We start from the raw sequence: 18677 nt of genomic DNA, 5'->3' as shown, positions 1-18677 counted from the left end.
ATTTTTTTTTTAAGTTATAAGAGTAGTTCATTAACAAAGTAAGAATTTAAAAATGCAGAAAAATGAAAAAAAAGTAAAAGCCACCCATAATTTTATTTAAATAAACTAGTTCCAAAAGATGTGTTTTTCTGTGGGTTGAATACTTTGGCTCATGAAATAATGATGTGTTATTCATGTTTGCCTAGTGAAGATGCCAAAATTTATGGCATCTTTTTAGTTTGCTATTTAGTTTGCTGGATTACTTCTCCTAGCTATTTCACATGAGCAGCCAGGACAGGTGCGTATATGTGATTCCAGTGGAATGCAGTTCATTTCAGAAAAGACCAGTTGTTGATTCCTTGTGTTGAGGTTCCTCTTTTCTTGTGTAACTACCTTTAATAAAAAATCCCTTTTTATTTACGCTGACTCATTGTCGGGTTTAGAACCAACAGAAATGAAGAAAGTATATAATGCTCTTAATATGTGTTATATTTTCTTTCTTTTCCAGAAAGTATTTTGGAGAAAAAATTGGACTGTATTTTGCCTGGCTGGGATTATATACATCATTCCTCATCCCATCTTCTATAATTGGGGTGATTGTATTTCTTTATGGATGTGCAACAATTGAAGAAGATATTCCCAGGTAAGATGATTTTAAAGAAAAAGGCTCAATTCCCATGTTAGTAGTTTGGAGTTTCAGCCGAGTCGTAAGTACATTTCACACACCTCCTTCCAAAGTCCTCACCCTCTGTCTTTCTCTTACCATACACATGACTTTTCTCCAGAGACAGATCTGGGAGCTGCAGATCCTGGGAATGGCTTCAGAGCCATCCTGGACGTGGCCCACTTCCTTTCCTTGTCAAGCTCTTCTCCAGGGCCAAGGTCCAATGTGGACAGGCGGATAATACCTGATGAAAAAAAAATCATGCCTGAGAAATGCTTTTTCCCCTTAACTGCATGACTTTTTCCTCTGGTTTCCCATAAGATCAAGGCCTTGGGTAGAGATCAAATTCTATATGGTCAAACACTGTTGAGATAAAATACTGCAGGGCTGTCCGTAGAAACAGGCAGCCCTGGAGCTGAGGAAGGCCCAGCCTCTGGTTCAGGAGTCAGAATTTATAAGAGGTGACAAGCCTCATGGTGGGGTTCTTGGATAGCCAAGAGATGGAATAAAGGTTAGTCCTTATGGAGAAGAGAGAGCCTATCAAAAAAATAAGCACTTAAAAACAGCAACCTTCAGCACTGGCATCGTTAGTACTAGCTATGTAACTGGATAGTTCACTTCCTAAGTCTTAACTTCCTTGGCTGCAAAAATGGTAATAATAATATCTACTACCCGGTGTTATTGTGAGGATTAAAGTATATAATGCCTGGCACACAGGAGAGTATTAATAAATGATTTTCGAATGAATTAATATATGTGGAAATAGAGTAAAAGGGATAAAAGAGACATTTAGCCAATATTTAAAATTTAAATTTCTTTCCATCTTCGAGATGGAGAATGGTTAGTATATTTTAATGTTCTTTCAGTTGCAAGTGTAAAAATGCAACCTGAACTAGCTTAAGCAAAAAAGGAAATTTAGAAAGATTCTGTGGCCTCTCAGGGGACCTGATGGCAGGCATGCGGCTAACCTCAGGAACGACGGAAATGGGAACCGCTTCAGTGTACCTCCTGTCCGATTCTTTCTAGTATTTATTTGTTTCCTTTCAGATATTCTCCATTGGGTACAAACAATACTGATAATAGCTCATGGGTGTTATATTTTAGAGCTTTATACTCCATTGGTCCCAAGTGAAAAAGTCTATGGTTCATTTTGGCTTAGGTGGAGGCCCTGGGCCAACCAATTGTGGCTGTAGTACGGGATCACAGTGTACCAACAGAATGTCCCCTCAGTATCTAAGTGTATGAAGACACCGGGCAGAATATGAGAGTCCACTATAACTGGGGATACTACTGGGGGTAGTAATGGACATTCTGAAGAAAGGGCCAAAAGCTGTGCTCTTGAGGAAAGCATATCTACCAGCGACAGGGGCCAGCTGGCTCTTCTTGCCACTATGTCATTCTATAGAAATAGTCTTGCAAATTAGAGAAACTAGAGGTGGCATTGTCAATAGTTAGAATAAAGCGAAATTACTTGGTGTAGTCGTCACCCCTTATCTGCAGAAAATTAAGACCCTCAGTGGGTCCCTGAAACTGTGGATAGTACCAAACCCTATATACATTGTTTTTATCTTATACATACATATGCTAAAGTTTAATTTATAAATTAGGCACAATACTACTAATAAAATAGAACAATTATAACAATCTACTGTACTAAAAGTTATATGAATGTAGCCTCTCTCTCAAAATATCTTATTGTACTATCCTCATCATCCTTCTTGAGATAATGTGAGATGATACAGTGCCTATGCAGTGAGATGGACTGAGGTGAATGACACAGGCATTGTAACATAACATTAGGCTATATACTTTAACACAAGCACTATGATACCATGACAATCGATCTGATAACCAAGATGGCTACTAGATGACTAATGGGCGGGTAATGTATACAGCATGGAGGTGCTGGACAAAAAGATGATTCCTATCCCAAGTGGGACAAAGTGGGACAGCATAAGATTTCATCACTCTACCCAGAATAGTGTGCAATTTAAAACTCACAAATTGCTTATTTCTGGAATTTTCCATTTAATATTTTCAACCTGCGGTTTACCGTGGATAACAGAAACCACAGAAAGCAAAACCGTGGATAAGAAGGGACTACTGTATAAGAGGCAAAGGTTTGTATGTTTTTGTGTATAAAACCCTAGTATCATCTGTCCACTATTCTTGACCAGGAGTCTGGGACCTGTATCACAGGAGCTACGTTGTCAGGGTTCTGCTTTTCCCAGACCATCTTGCATGAGGAAAGAACTAATACCTAGCAAACACCAACCTGTGCCAGGCATGGTGCTAGGTGGTTTTATGTACTAGTTTCTTTGATCCTATAGAGATCAACATTGTAAACTCTATATGACAGGTACTTTTTCACCTAACAGAGATGGAGAAATTGGTGCTAACTGCAGTCACAGAACTTGGCCAACTTCAACAACTGATAATTGTCAGGGTTGAAATTTGACCTCTATTGCCTCCTGCTCCAAAGTCTTTCCTTTTTTCAATAAGCTGTGAAATCTTCCAGGGGCTCATGTCCTTCTCAGCAGCCCAGGTAGCTTCAATCAGCTTTGTCTGGTGTGTTCTCAGAAAATACAGCTCTTATGTGTCCCTTGCCCAGTTGTGATCCCTAGAGAGCTGGACCTCAGGTTGATCAGAACTGGAAAACTCTATACATTGCATGAAGGACCAATTCCAGTACAGTGTGTGGGGCGTTAGTCTGCTGGTTTACATCAGGACTTAGAAGTTGTGCCCTGGGTCCCCATATGGGAATACATGTGACAGTGACCACTGCTGCTGGAAATGACCATGGTCTATACATGCTGCAAAGATACATGTTTTGCACATGCATACTCACTCATATATGTGCAGGCATATATGTATGTAAAATGAGATTATTATCATTGTAGATGTATCATATTGCTTGTCAAAGTATGTGATGTTTTACAAACTGTGGGTAGCAACCCATTAATGGATTATGGAATCAATTTAATGGTTATCTATTAAATGCACTAGAACAAGATAGGATAGAGTGGAATGAAATGCAGTATTAGTTTTCATCACAAGAAGGAAGTATAAGGAGTGTTGCATGAGATTTTATTTAGTTATGTAAGAGTGTTTATTAGGAAAGGATATGTATATATTTGCATACTGGAATCTGATAGAAAAGACTTTTTCAAACTGTAGGTCGCAGTCAAAAAAGTATGAAATTTACTGTTATAAAATTGAAATTTTGGTCGTTGGTTTTTCAGATTCAGGGTAGGATATGGCAAATCAAGAAGGTGTAAACGATAGAAAAAAATTAAGTATTTTATTGATTTTTTTTTAAAGAACTGTTGTTGAATCATAATTGTATGTCCATCCAAAGTTCAAGCTCCGTGGGCCTGATGAAAATTCACAAAATATCACTCCTCATCAACGAAAGAATGGTGTCCAAATCCCAATACTGAATCTAAACAAATTCAAACCCTCTCAGGATCTGTGTCTATCAGCCACTAACAATCATGATTAAAAACTTGCACTATTCCTGAGATTATTTTAGAGATTTCTAATTTGGGCATTAAGCTTGGAAGTTACTATCTATGTATCACTTTTTAAAACCTTTTTATTTTGAAAACATTAGAGATTTACAGGAAGGTGCAAAGATAGTACGGAGGGGTATGATATACCCACCACCCAGTTTCCCCCAATAGTTGCGTCTTATATAACTGTAGTACAATATCAAAACCAGAAAATTTATATTATGTGAAACTTTAAATGGGACCTTTTATTACCAATAACTTTGATATGTGAGATACAAGTATCACTTGTAAGTAATAATTCCATATGTGCATGATACATCTATAGAACTTTCTTCTACTTACCAAAGGATTGATTTCATTTGTTAGGCATTTGTTTACATGGGTAGGAAAGACTGGAGCATTAAAAAGAAAGTCGATTAATCTAAACCATATTGAAAAAAAATTGATTACTTTTGAGGTTTGAGACCTCAATAGCAGATGTTCTTTCTGAATTTCCTGAATAATTGCCTGGTTGTACCTTCTTCCTTTGTGCAAGCACCTAATTTATGAGCAATGAGTCACTCATTAAAAACCACTCGCTTTGGGGGCTTATCAACCTTCTTGTGTTTTCTAGAGAAAATGATAGATTGAAGAAATACACTATGAGAGTAACTATAGTTACTTCTAACTAGAAATCTATGGATTATTTAGCTAGTTAATATCCTAGACATGATTTCAGTTCTAAGTGAGCTTCTGTCACCTTTCAACTTGTCTAGAGGCAACTTCTCTCAGAAAAAGTCATTTTAATGTCATCCTGAGGCAGAATTTCTCCAGAATTCTATTCAAATGGCTTGCATTAAAAACAAAAACAAAAAACTCAACTCAATAAATATAAAGAATTCAGACTTTGATAAATGCTATGGGGAATATCCATGTGATAGTGTCTGCCATTTTGTACAAATGATTGATAGTTGACTGTAGTCTAATTTTAAAAGCAATAATTTACACGGCGCTTAAGTTTCAAAGTGCTTTGCAACCAGTTGGTTGCTAATACTTTATTAATTTCAGACCTGTTAGCACTGACTAGATTGGATTAGGAATTAGGCTGACTGGGATTATCCCCCTACAATTTATGTGTAAAACAAACAAACAAACAAACAAACAACCCTGAACAACAAAGTCCCTATTACACATGCTCGAGGGGCAGCACTGAGAACTAATTCGTTCTCAGACATGGCTTAAAAGCACAACTCCTTACTAGAATTTGTACAGACCAACAATTTTCTGTGTGAAATTGTTTTCCAAGAGGGTACTCTCCTCTCTGAAAGTAGCAACTCCTCAACTATACAGCGAACACTGATCTGACCCAGAAGACAAAACAAACCTTGCCTTCTGGTTATTAATAAGAACTTGCCCAGGTGAATCTAGCATGGCTGAACTATTTGGTAAGATATTATTATTTAATATAGTCTATGTGAATGAGTCACTGCTATTGACACTTGCCAACAGAGATCTTAGCAGCGAGACAGTGGAGGAACTAGGATTTATCCTCAGAGACCTAGAGTTTCTCTTGCTTCACATAGAAGGCCTTTCCCTGCTGTGGACTTAATAACTCATTAAAAACAAGCCTGAAAGCTGGGACTTGATGGACAGTGACAGCCCTCAGGAAAACCCTTCAACTTCCTGGTGAAGGGAAACTAGATCCAGGCATCCTTTTGATTGCCAGGATAAATCTAAGCACTTGCTTCAGCACACAGGGTATACCAGCTTAGTCTGGCAAGTGGCCTCCCACTTGCCAGCCATGCTCTGTAGCACCCTCTGCTGCTTCTTTCCAGAGAAGACATAGCTGCTGTTTCAGCCTAGGATCTCCTGCATCCCCATCACTGTGTCTCTAACTGCTCTGTGAGAACATCCAATGCTTCATTTTCATGAAATCTTGAGTCCTCTACCCTTTTCCTCTAAATTGTGAGCTTAACCACTCCCCAGGGGGACTATTACACATCAGAGTGATGAGTTCATTCTTTTTCCTACCAATATATGGTATGGAGGGATATTGGGAAGCCAGTTAAGGCTCATAGTTCTTTGATTCTTATTTACAAGCCTTCATATGGACCTAAATTTAATGGATCCAGCTCATTACCTAATGAAGGAATGGAATTTCAGATATATCCATCAGTCCATTAAATAGAAATGTAATGAGAATACATTTACATTAGAATGTAAGTCATGGTTATTTGACTCATGCTTCCCTCTCCAAGTAGCAAAGAATCTAGACTTTGGAAGAATTTGCCTTTTTCTTTCATTCTCCCTAAACCCATTTCATGGTTATGATAAATTTTATTAGGTCAAGGTTATTAATCCCCATTCCACAAATAGTCTTGCAGCTGACACATTTAGAAAAGGTCTTCCAATCCAGATCTGACACCATTCTTATTCATGTGGCTTTTTCTTCTAAAGCTGAGAGCTTGTGTTCATCCATCCACATGCTCATGTTTGTTTCTCTTTGTGACTAGTCTCACACATTTGTGAGACAGACAGTAGGTTTAAGAAGATAGCCTATGTTTGAATGATGATGATGAACTCTAACTTCAGACTGGCGATTTATTCACAATTGTTGATGTTTTCCACCAACCTCATACACTCCACACATTTTGAAGAGGCTTTATAAGGCATCATTCAGTGTATACCATCTTTGACAGATAGTCATTACTTTCTTTTGGGACACTTCCATGACAGAGGGTTCCACACCTCTGAAGGTGGCCCATCCATTTTTTTTTTTTTAGACAAATTACAGAAATAACACTCTCAAGGTGAAGAATCCAGTTTCACCTTTTTAAATATACCTCATGTATGAAGTTGATAAGCTCAGTCATGGATGGATTCGGAAGTGGAAGAGTTTCGGGGGTGATTTATGTGGGATGAATTGTATTTGAGCTCTATCTGACCCAGTAGCTTCTGTCTGCTTCAGCAAAGAGATGTGTGACCAGCAGAATGCCTTCACCATGTGTCCCCTGTGTGACAAATCCTGTGACTATTGGAACCTCAGCTCAGCCTGTGGTACAGCACGGGCCAGCCACCTGTTTGACAACCCTGCCACTGTCTTCTTCTCCATCTTCATGGCTTTGTGGGGTAAGTGGTTATGGTTATTAGCCTTGCTTATGTGGGTGGTACTTTTAAATGGGTACAGTGGCCATGCTCTAATGGCTGTATTCTTCGGTTTACTTCCTTTAGCATTTAGTCTTTGTATCCAAGGTGGATTTTAGGATCAACAGATTTCTTTCCTTTACTCATATGTGAATAGAATTAGACATATTCTTATACTTTAGATATTCTTTAAAAAGATATAGTAATGTTAACCTTGTATTGGTCTCATGAATGATGTGTTCAGAATTTGAACTAACGCATGTTTTGAAATCCCCTAGCACACCCATATGGCACCTCCAAGAACAACTACTAAGACTTGCAAAGTTGTAGATATCATCCAAAGTAACACTCAGAGTGGTGGGATCATGGCCATGGTCACAGAGTTAGCTGATAGTGAAGGTCTAAACCTAGTCTCCTTACTCCAGGTTCAGTGCAATTCCTAAGATACCATGGGTGTAGACTGTAGAGATTTTACTAAATGTCAGAGTGTTGTTTTTAATATTCCCGGAACCGAAGGGATTTGTGAAGGAAAGAACAAATAGTTCTTTCATTGTTCTTCTCCTCCCCTCCACCTCCTAGAGTATCAGCATCATGGGTAATAAACTCTCTCTGGGCCCTAGCCATCTGACACCACACACACACACACTCACACACTCACACACACACACACACACTCACACACACTCACTCTCTCTCTCTCTCTCTCTCTCTCTCTCTCTCTCTCTCTGTCTCTCTCTCTCTCTCTCTGTCTCTGTCTCTCTTCTCACAAACTGGAACAACAACCTTATGGTAACTAAACATTTCCAAGAGGGCACACCCACGTGCATTAATAAAAAGAGACCAAGTCAACATGGTTCAGCCCCTCTTGAGTAGCCACCTGCTTTTTCCTCATCATAGATATGTAGGCCCTTAGCTTTCCCACTGGATCACAGACTGGCAGGGCCATGGTGCTGCTGCAGAGGTTGCCTGATTTATTACTGAGTCGTGGGGCCTGGAGGACCTGCCAGGATGGGGCTGTGTGAGTCATATATCCCTGAGAGTGTGAGGAGGAGACAGGGAGAGGTCTCTTCTCAGCAGTGCTGGGAGAACTGAATACAGCTTTCCTCCATTCCCCGTAGGGATCTCTACTGGGGTGGAGATGGAACCAGACTGGAAAGATTCCCCTATTACTAGGCCACCTAGCTGCTGCCCAGGGGCACATGGGCAGCCCATGAAAATAGGGACAGGGAGTAAGAGGAAATGGCACTCACTAAGTGACCATATAGCTCTGGAAATGTTCACAGGAAGGGTCAGTAGAACAAACTGAAGTTGAGGCTTGTTACCTGGGAAGTCATAGGCAGCTCTGTCTCCCCATCAAGCAGGGTCATCTTGCAATTACTCCAAAATTCACTTGAATTGATTTGGAACTCAGTTGAATATGCATTCAATTTTTTGATATATTGCAACTCTAATCCTCATTAATTTATCTTGCAGATATTACCACAATTGAGTAGCTGAAGCTTAATAACACTGGGTCCATGATCCCTTAACAACTTTCCTGGGATGCATTTTTCCTTGTAGAGAAACTTGGTTTTCAGTTGTACTTTGACGTTTTCAAGTCCCAGCAACTGCCTCTTCTTTCTCAATAGCTGTGATGAACAGATAGATACCTTCCACCCCTCCTGAGTCCTCAATAATTTATTGCCCCCAGCCCTGGCTTCCATCTCTTCCCCTCATGGAGCAGTGCAGGGAAAGCAAAAAGGGTGAGATTGTGTCAGAGCTTCCTGGCATAGGGTAGGGTTTGGGTTTGTTTGTTTGTTTTAACAGCCTTGCTTTGTTTTATGTGATTGTATATTTGGTTACAGCAGCCAAGAGCCTCTGGGCATGATTGCCTACTAATTACAATGAAAAATAATAGTAATGCTTCTCATTACCATGATGATTATGATCAGTGGTGCTGTGCTGGGTGGGCCTGGGCCAGGGTCCAGGACTGGCAGGAATAAGGCTGGGAAGAAAAAGTGGTTCTCCCCAGAGAGAGACTCAGGCAATTATGGAGTGGGAATGGGGGCCACTAAGACAGGGGGCACATGGAGGGTCCTAGTCTGGAGGACTTGGGTCTGTCGGAGTCTTTGGACTCAGCTCTTCTGTGGTTCTGACCTTAAAAATCAGGGAGCTTTGGAAAGACAGTGAATCCCTATTAAAAAAGGGAGTAAAGGGACAGTGTCTCTCAACTTCTTTTTGAGTAGAGATTAAGGACATTGACTTAGGGAACTGCCTGGTATGTATCTCAGTCCTGCCCCTTCATAGCAAGTCGATATGAGTCTACTCTTTGTCTCTAAAGTCAGTTCTCTTAACCAAGGTGCCATGTAACCTGGGGCATGGTACTTAACCTTCGAGCATCATTGTTCTCATCTGTAAAATGGGTGAAGTATCCCATTATGTTCTGTGACAAATGAATGAGATATGTATGCAAAGCACTTAACAGTGCCTGGCACATAATATGCACCAGGAACTATGAGCAGCTCTTCACCGTTATGACAGCCCTTCCTTGTCCTCATGACTTCTCTTTCAATGACTCTTTTGCCCCTCTCATCTGTTCCCACCGTCTGACTTGTCCTACAGTCTGACTTCTGTTCTTTATGGATACTGCAGTCAGCAGCACTCAGAGCCTGCCTCAGGCACTGAGAAGAGCATAGGAAGAGGATGGACATCCACCTTGGACAATACCAGTGTCAGGAGGTCAGGATGTACTCACATGAAAAAGCCTCAAATCCAAGGAGAAAACATATAAATCACTGCACTGTTATATTACACCAAGTAAAACAAAAGAAGCATTAAGTGACTGCACATTTACCAGTCCATGGGTGTTTGTTATGTTCAGTTCTATGCTGTGCCCAAGGTAAACGGAGGCGGCTAGGAGCCGAGGAAGAGTTTCTGGACCTGTTACTACACTACAGACCAATAGTACAGCGTGGCGTGTAATGAAGGGCACCCAGACTCTTATCAGACATTGTGGAGAGGTATAGGGGTGGCCTCAGGGAGTGTCAGACCCCTTCCCTTTCTGGGGCAGCAGACCCTAAGAGCAGTAGGAGTTCGAAGGAGAAGGAGCCCTTGAGCCTGATTTTATGGAAGAAGTAGAACTTGAGCTGGTCAGGAAAGGATGAGGGTAGACATCGGTGGGTAGCATAGGAGAAGGGGACAGTTTGTACAAGTTGGGGATGAAGAGGACAGAGAGAAGATGACATCAGCAGCAGTGCAAGTCTGAGATATATTGTGACAAATGGTGGGAAGAGATTTAGATAGATTCGTCTGGCCGGATATACAGGGTTCCAATATCCAGAGAAAACTTAGGCCATAAGAAGCCACTGCAAATTTTGGCAGGGGGGTGTTGACATCTTTCTTCTCTACACCCCTTCTTCTTCACTGCCCGAATGCCATTGTTCTTTAAGACTCAGCTCAGATGCCTTCTCTAGCAGCTAGCACTTCCTCTCCTGCATGCCCACAGCACTTTATCTGGGTCCTTCTTAAGGCCAGAACCACTTTATGCCCTGTATTGTAATCTATAATCTCTCCTCATAGACACTAAACAACTTGAGAGCAAATCCACATCAGATTCACCTAATGTCCTCATGATGCTTAGAACAGTATTTTGTGTATTGCAGATACCTTAGTTGGGCCTAGTTTTGTTTTTCCCCAGGATTAAAAATTCATTTAAGTTTGCCCAAATAATGAGATTTATCGTAAGAAGGCCAGAAGCAAGCTCACGGATGTAGGAAATGAAATGTAGCCAGGATGCTGAGGAAACGAGCTGGAGGAGCTATCAGAAACCACAGCCCTTTCTTCTTTCAGGGCTGCTTGGTTTCTGCCATCCTTCCTTCTCTTTGTGTTTCTTGGTTTCAGTTTTCTAAAGACAGAATCTGGTCCATTGGCAGGCTCTGGATCAGCTGTTTAATACTGGTATAACAAGCCATGGTTGTACAGTAGAGGGTGTTGGCTCTTTATGGAGCATGCGGGCTGGCTCTTCAAAGGGCCATGGTTGGAGCATGCAAACTGACTAATGTTGTAGATACAGTAGGCATTCAAAAAAGTATTTGCTAAGAAATGGATGAATGAATGAATGCCACTTGAAAGAGATTCGTCTATCAGCTGCCTGCAAGATGGGTTGGAAGGCTGACTCGGAAGTCAGGTAGAACAATTAGGGGACTGTTACATAACTGCAAAATGCAATGATTAGGGCCCACAGAGGAGAAGTGGTTCTGGGGACAGAAAAAAAAAGATGGAGAAAAAAGTGAAAGTGCTAAGGAAAGTACAGGAAGAAAGAATGTGTGCATAGGCAAGATGAAGTTTGTCAAAAAAGACTGCAACCCTTCCATTCTTATTTTCTTTATTCTTCCATCCATCCTCATTTCTTAAGATAAATGTTTACTCTTTTCTCGTAACCTCTAAATGGGGAAAAGCGTGTGTGTGTGTGTGTGTGTGTGTGTGAGAGAGAGAGAGAGAGAGAGAGAGAGAGAGAGAGTGTGTGTGTACCCCTTTAAATGTATCTATTTTAGTCTCAAGGATGTGGAATGTTTCAAGCATTTCCAGGTAGGGGTAGGAGAAAGGGAATAAATGCTTGAAAGAGAGCCCCTAATTTTGAAATCTATAAGTTTATTCTTCACCACCATTAGTGGATCCAAACAGTATTCAAAATCCACTCTTCAACATTAACAGAATTTTTTCTTTCTTTTTAAGCTACCATGTTTCTTGAGAACTGGAAGAGGTTACAGATGCGACTGGGCTACTTCTGGGACCTGACTGGTATAGAAGAGGAAGAAGTGAGTTCTCTTGCTTGCTCCTCTGGGCCCTCGTTTTGCTTTGACTCTGGAAATAGACCATTTTGAGTTGAGATAACCATTTAACATGTGCTGTCACATCAGCCAGTCACTGGCCAGTTCCCACTGTGGCAGCTTTTCTAGCTTGGCTCCATGGGCTAAGCCATGGTTGATATGCACTGATATGAAGAATTCAAGTTCCCTCTTTACTCTTGAGCTGTAAGACATTGGGCTTAGTGGGTAGCCAGATGTCCCAGTGCCCCTCTCTGGGAAAAGAGATGACACAAGAGGCAAGCCTTGTAGTAGCCTTGAGATTTAATCGACATATTTGTACCTCCCATGTCATCAGTTCTAGTGAGCATAAAGCCAGAGAATAGAAATCACTCCCAGTTGACCTAGATCATAGATATGTCAGAATGCCTTTGTGAGCTTACTGAGGGTCAAGGGAGAGGCACATACCAGATGCTGGTTCCTTTGATGCCTATGGAAAAAGAAAGAACAACTAGACCATTATAGTGTAAGCCAGTACACCATGTGTGAAACTGGAGCATAAGCTAAGGGCAAAGGGTAAGTTCTTCTAGAATCTAGTTTTATGGACAAATGACATTTAAAGGATGAGAACAAATCAGATTTCCTTCTGGGCTCTTTGAGAACTAGGGCCCCAGTCTTGATGTCAGTGAGTTGTCAAGGAGCTGTGCGCACATGGTTGCACACTGTTATTTATTCCTCCATGCTACCATTGACTGAATAGCAAATGTCAGTATCAGATAGGTATTCCTGATATTGTGGACATTGTAGGCGAGGTGCTGGAGACAGCATCTAGAAGGACCAGGAGGCACTTCTAGGTGCCTGAGTACCCATTTGCAAAGGTTGGCTGCAAGTATTACAGGGGCTACATGGAGAGCAGGCCTTTTCCACACTCTATTACAGTAACCGATGTGCCTTGCCTTGGGCACAGGACCTCTGGCTTTGTGGCCCTGATGTTTTATGGCCAAGCAAGTGAAATCCCCAATTTAGTTTTGTTCTTGAGCCTATGTGGCTCCCCATATCTGTGGTGGGACATGATTTCTTCTTCTTAATGCTCCAATTGGTCAGCTTGCCTTTGAGCAGATGGGTGTTCCATGACCATGTGTTGAATACATGTGCTTACTCTATCCAGTCCTATGCATTAAGCATTTACCCTGAGAATAACAACATCATGGATTTCATGACAAACAAGAGAATGTACATATGGGTTCTGCCTTCAGAGAAGGTAGAGTGTTCAGATGAGGCCACACTCTCTAAGAGGTCCCAGGTGCACCTGGGGCCTAACTGACAGAAGCTAATTGGACAAGAGAGGTCCACTAAGCTGAAGATTGCCTCACTTTCGGGCAAAAGACTCTTGAGGTCTGGCAGGTCTCCCTTCAACAAACACAAATAGGAACTAAAGGAGTTTTTCAGCAAGTCTCTCCCCTGGTCCCATGGGGAGGCCCCTTAGGTGGGGGCTGCACTGATCCAAGGAGATGGCTCTTGGGTTTGGTTGTTCCTTGGAGATTGGGTGATTATGGTCGGCCTAAAAACACTTGAAAAACATCAGCTCCTGTTGTATTGGTTATGTTTATTAGTCATGTGCAGGTTTCTCCTCTCTAATATCATGGCACATCTTGAGTAAGTCAAAGAAAGACCAGGAGCCTAGCTTGTTGGCTTCTGGAATCTCTGATGTATAAAAGTGATAAGGAAATGTGTGTCCTCTGAGTCTACTGTGAGCCAGCACCTAAATCTCTGCCTAAGAGTTATCTGTAAGTGATGTAGGAACGTGAAGTCCTCACACTTGTAGATATTTGTCCTTGGACGCTGCGGGGAAGGCCGGCCGATGAGGCCAGGTGTACACAGTTAAATTCTCCTTGAAGTAAGTCATGTGTCTTCCTGGTCCTGCACTTGCCTTGATTTGACCATGGTCTTCTTGATTAGTTAGGTGTGCTTTCCCATGCCTGGTGACTCACTATTCACATTTGTATTGCTGAATGGCTCAGTGCTGTCTCTTGAGCACTGGTGTACTTGGCAGTGAGTTACTCACTTAGGCTGTACAGGAAACAGGTCCAGGCAAGTGAGTTTTAAGATTCCCTATGGCCACCTTTAACTTTGATTTTTATTAGCCGCCATTTTAGCCGATAGAATACTGGAACAGGGAGGAAGTTTTGTCGTTGCCCTAACTCCCAGCTGTGGGGCACATCTGTTTCTCCAGCTGGGATCTCACTCATTGGAACTGAAAGTTTGAGGTATGAGGATAGTTGGTGGGATGAACAGATGCATCCCTCTGCCTTTGGTCGAACTGCTATACAAAGCATGTGGCTTCTCTTTCTATCAGCTTCCCAGTTAACATTTCCTCTCTCCTTTCTCAACACCGGCGCCATCCCCAGGAACGTGCCCAGGTTTGGTTTTCAGTGTGGTAACAAGTGTTGTGTGTCCCCTCTCTCTCCCACATTGTGCTCCTGGTCTAGATTCCTTGTGATTGTGTGTGGTGTGGCAATTCATGTCCAATAGCATCTGATCCCAAGTCCTGACCTTACTGTACTTGTGGTCTGGTTATAACCCATGGGCCAGGGTTGCTCTTCTGCCTGTTCACTAACCATTCTTTGACCCTTGGGTTTTAGGAACACTCCCGGCCTGAGTATGAAACCAAAGTTCGAGAGAAAATGCTAAAGGAGAGCGACAAATCAGTTGTCCAGAAATTGGGGACCGATATGACTGAGAGGGAGGATGAGGTAAGATGCTGGTGCTTGTTGCTCATTGTCCTCTTTATTTCTTAAGATTCTGTTGTCCTTTTATTTGTAACCCCTTCATGGACAGACACTGGATTGTGAGAAGGGGTTGACAGGGTGGGACAGGATAGAATGAGAGCATGGCATCTCTTGTCCTGCAGTCAAGCAAGTTTTTGCTATGCCTTGATTTGTCTCTCTTTCTTGGGTGGGTGGTACTGTCTGGACAATATGGGAGAGCAGACTGGAGAAGAAAGAAATGTTTGTCAGGCCTGATATCACATAACTATTTAATAATAATAACCACCACCACCATCCCAACCAGCATAATGACAGCTAACCTTTATGAATGTTTGCTTTAGGCTAGGCAGTGTTCTAAGTGCATTATATTTTATTCTCACAATAAATTTATGAGGTTGGCACTATTGTTATATAAAAGAAAACTAATGAAAAAAATGTGTCCATGGATTAAGTCATTTGCCAGAGATCACCCGGCCAGTACATGGTGGGCGGATCCGGGATTCCCACTCAGGCCCATCTCTGACAGTCTGTGCATCTACCTTCTCTGCATACTGCCTTTCAAGTGCAATGGGGAAGTCAAAGGATAAAACAAGAAATGGCTCTTAGGGCCAGCAGGGGCAAATTCATGCCTGTATTTGCTCGAGCTACTCATACAATGTTCCTTGCATTTCATTTTATCTGGGTGGACCTCAAAACATAGGAATGCAATGGAGAACATGTCTTCTGAGTCATATTTCTGAGTTTTATGGTGGCATTCAGACATTGAAACAGAGCTTCAGAATCTGTTCTGTGATCTGTAAGTACAGTGTGTGTGAGGTGGGGTACGATGCGGGGGCTCCTCTTTGGCAGTGCTTATCTCTTCTGAGTGCCACACTTCCTTGAAACCAAGTGTGTGTGTGTTTATGTCTTTCCTAATCTGGTTCCTGAAAAAAAATCAACAAGATTGAAAATCTGTTGTTTTTGCATGTGTCTTTTCTCCATCTTGGATTTGAATTCAAATTTTATTTAATTTTACATTCTTTAAGTCAAAACCATTCACGTTAACATGCAAATTTATTCAAGCATCCAAACAGAAGAATGTGTTGTTTTTGAGCCCAGAACACTGGCTTTTTTTTAAAAAAAAAAAAAAAAGAAAGAAAGAAAACAGGACTTACACAGAAGAGAAGGAGAGGGTGGCCCTCTGAGTTATGTTTTTCCTAGACAAAAGTTAAGTCCAAGACCACCAGTTGTTCAGAGAAATAATAAATTCATTCTTAGGAAAGACTAATCATCACCACCACCCTCATCAGAGAGCAAGCATTCTGTGCTCTGTCAGTTTCAACAACTCCATACAACCTTCTTTCCCCACCCCAGAGCAATATACAATGGATAATTTTATGGAAATCACATGTAACTTTTATTGACCACTGACTCATTTAATTTTGATTCCATAGACGGGAATGCCAAGGAGCTGGAATTGCATACATCGAGGCTGTGGTTCTAGTATAAACATTGTTTGGATATATATGCATGATAGGTCAAGTAACTCTCAGGAACCATGAATAATTGAAAAACATCTGAATGCATTATGAATGATACATATGTTTATGTTTTAGCATTCAACATCTATTTTCATTACACTGTTGGGAATGCAGAACTCAAAGCATCTAATGCCTTATGGGTACCAGGGGAAAAATGACCTCCTCAAATGAGCAGTATAAGATAAAAATGGCCTGGAATTTGATTGTTAGCATCTTTTTGTGTCCCCTCAGTTCTGTTAATATTGTAAACGCTTCTGTTCTTGCTGTAAATCTAGCCAAAGGTGGGAGATGAGGGAGGAGCACATGTTGCTGCCTGATGCGAAAGATGCTGCTCTTGCCTTTGAGGAGAGTTGCTGTCAATACCTACGGTGCGATGTGGCTCTGGGGCACCATTATGTGTGGGATATTTAGGAAACGTACCTTATTCTGGGGAATAGACAGGGACAAGGAATCAAAGTCTAGCTAGATGTGCTTCTTTCATCCCAAAGGATCACCTTGGCTCTGCTTCCGTTATAACCCTGAGGCTGCATAGCCCCACCTTTCCTTACTTTTCTTTCTTGTGAATGATAAAAAGCTACCATCTATTGAGGCCCAGAGTGGCATAGGAACTTGCTGAAGATCAGATCACTAGTTATGGGAGAGCTAGTAATCAAACTCAGTTCTGCCTGATCCCCAAGGCCAATTGCTCTTTTTTTTTTTTTTTTAAATTTTGAAGATATAAAGTCCATTTAAAAAAATATCTTTATTGAGATTTAATTCTTAAACCATAAAATTCACCCATTTAAAGTATACAGTTCATGGTTTTTAGTATATTCACAGATTTTTGCAGTCATCCCACAATCTAAGTTTAAAATACTCTATACCCAGTAGTTGTTACCGAGCTGTGGGAAACAACTAATCTTTTTTTTGTTTCTATAGATTTGCCTATTCTGGACATTCATGTAAATGGAATTGTGAAAAATATGGTATTTAGCTTCTTTTACTTTGCAAAATGTTTTTATGATTCATCCATATCATAGCTATGTCAGTACTTAATTCTTTTTTCTTGCCAAATGATAGTCCACATTTTGGATATACTTCATTTTATTTATACATTCATCAGTTGATGGGCATTTGACTGTTATAAATAATGCTGCTATGAATATTGTGTATAAGTTCTCATGTAGATGTATGTTTCATTTCTCTTGGATATATACATAAAAGTGGAAATATTGGCTCATATGCTAAACTCTATGTTTAATATTTGAAGAAGTGCCATACTCTTTTCCAACTAGCAATGCATGATGGCTCCAATTTCTCCACATCCTCACCAACACTTGTTGTTATCTTGTTGTTATCTTTCTTTTTTATTTTATCTATCCTGAGTGAAGTGATAATTTATTGTAGTTTTAATTAGAATTTCCTTAATGACTAATGACGTTGATCATCTTTTCATGTGCTTATTGGCCATTTGTATGTCTTCTTTGGAAAAATGTATATTCAAATCCTTTGCCAATTTTTAAAATTGGTTAATTGTCTTTTTATTATTATGTTGTAAGAGTTATTTACGTAATCTGGATACCAGTCTCTTATCAGGTTGTATGGCTGACAAATATTTTGTCATTTTATGGGTTTTTAAAATTTTTTATTGATACAATTTGAAGCACAGAAGTTTTTGATTTATCTGTTTGCCTTTTGTCACTTCTGTTTTTGTGTTATCTAAGAAACTATTGTTTAATCAAAATGTCATAGCAATATACTCCCAGGTTTTCTTCTAAGGCTTTTATAGTGTTAGCTCTTATGTTTAGGTCTGTGGTCCATTTTGAGTTAGTTTTTATGTATAAGTAAGGGGTCCATTTTTTAAATGTGAATATTCAGTTGTCCCAGCACCATTAGTTGAAAAGACTATTTTCCCCATTTAATTATCTTGACACCTTCATCAAAAATCAACTTACCATAAATGTTAGAGTTTATTTCTAGGCACTCAGTTCTACTCCATTAATCTATATCTCCATCCTTAGGCTAGTACTATATTGTCTTTATTACTTTACATGTGTTTTGAAATCATTTTGAAGTTTTGAAATTGGGAATGTGACCGTAATGTTGTGCTTTCTCAAAATTATTTTGACAACTCTAGATGCCTTGCATCTTCATATAAATTTCATGACCAGTTTATCAATTTCTGGGTAAAAAAACACAACCTCGGAATTTTGATAATTTTTGATAATTTAGGAAGTATTGACATCTTAACAATATTCAGCCTTTTATCTATGAATATGGTATATCTTTTCTGTATATCTAACTTTTAAAATTTCTTTCAGTAATGTTTTATATTTTCAGGGTACAAG

At 40.4% G+C, this 18677-nt stretch overlaps 1 protein-coding gene across 1 annotated transcript in view; it reads left to right on the top strand.

Moving 5' to 3' along the window:
- The window catches only part of ANO2 (anoctamin 2), a 280595-nt gene that overhangs the window by 128184 nt on the left and 133734 nt on the right, over positions 1-18677 (top strand). Inside the window, exons 11-14 of the mRNA XM_015591465.2 lie at positions 7103-7263; positions 11992-12074; positions 14471-14482; positions 14705-14815. Of these exons, the coding sequence (XP_015446951.1) occupies positions 7103-7263; positions 11992-12074; positions 14471-14482; positions 14705-14815 (367 nt within the window). The remainder of the gene's footprint in view (positions 1-7102; positions 7264-11991; positions 12075-14470; positions 14483-14704; positions 14816-18677) is intronic.

This window comes from Pteropus alecto, unplaced genomic scaffold (assembly GCF_000325575.1).
Source record: "Pteropus alecto unplaced genomic scaffold, ASM32557v1 scaffold94, whole genome shotgun sequence".
Taxonomy (NCBI): Eukaryota; Metazoa; Chordata; class Mammalia; order Chiroptera; family Pteropodidae; genus Pteropus; species Pteropus alecto.
Note: the sequence above shows the minus strand (reverse complement) of the source record. Positions and strands in the feature narration are given on the sequence as shown.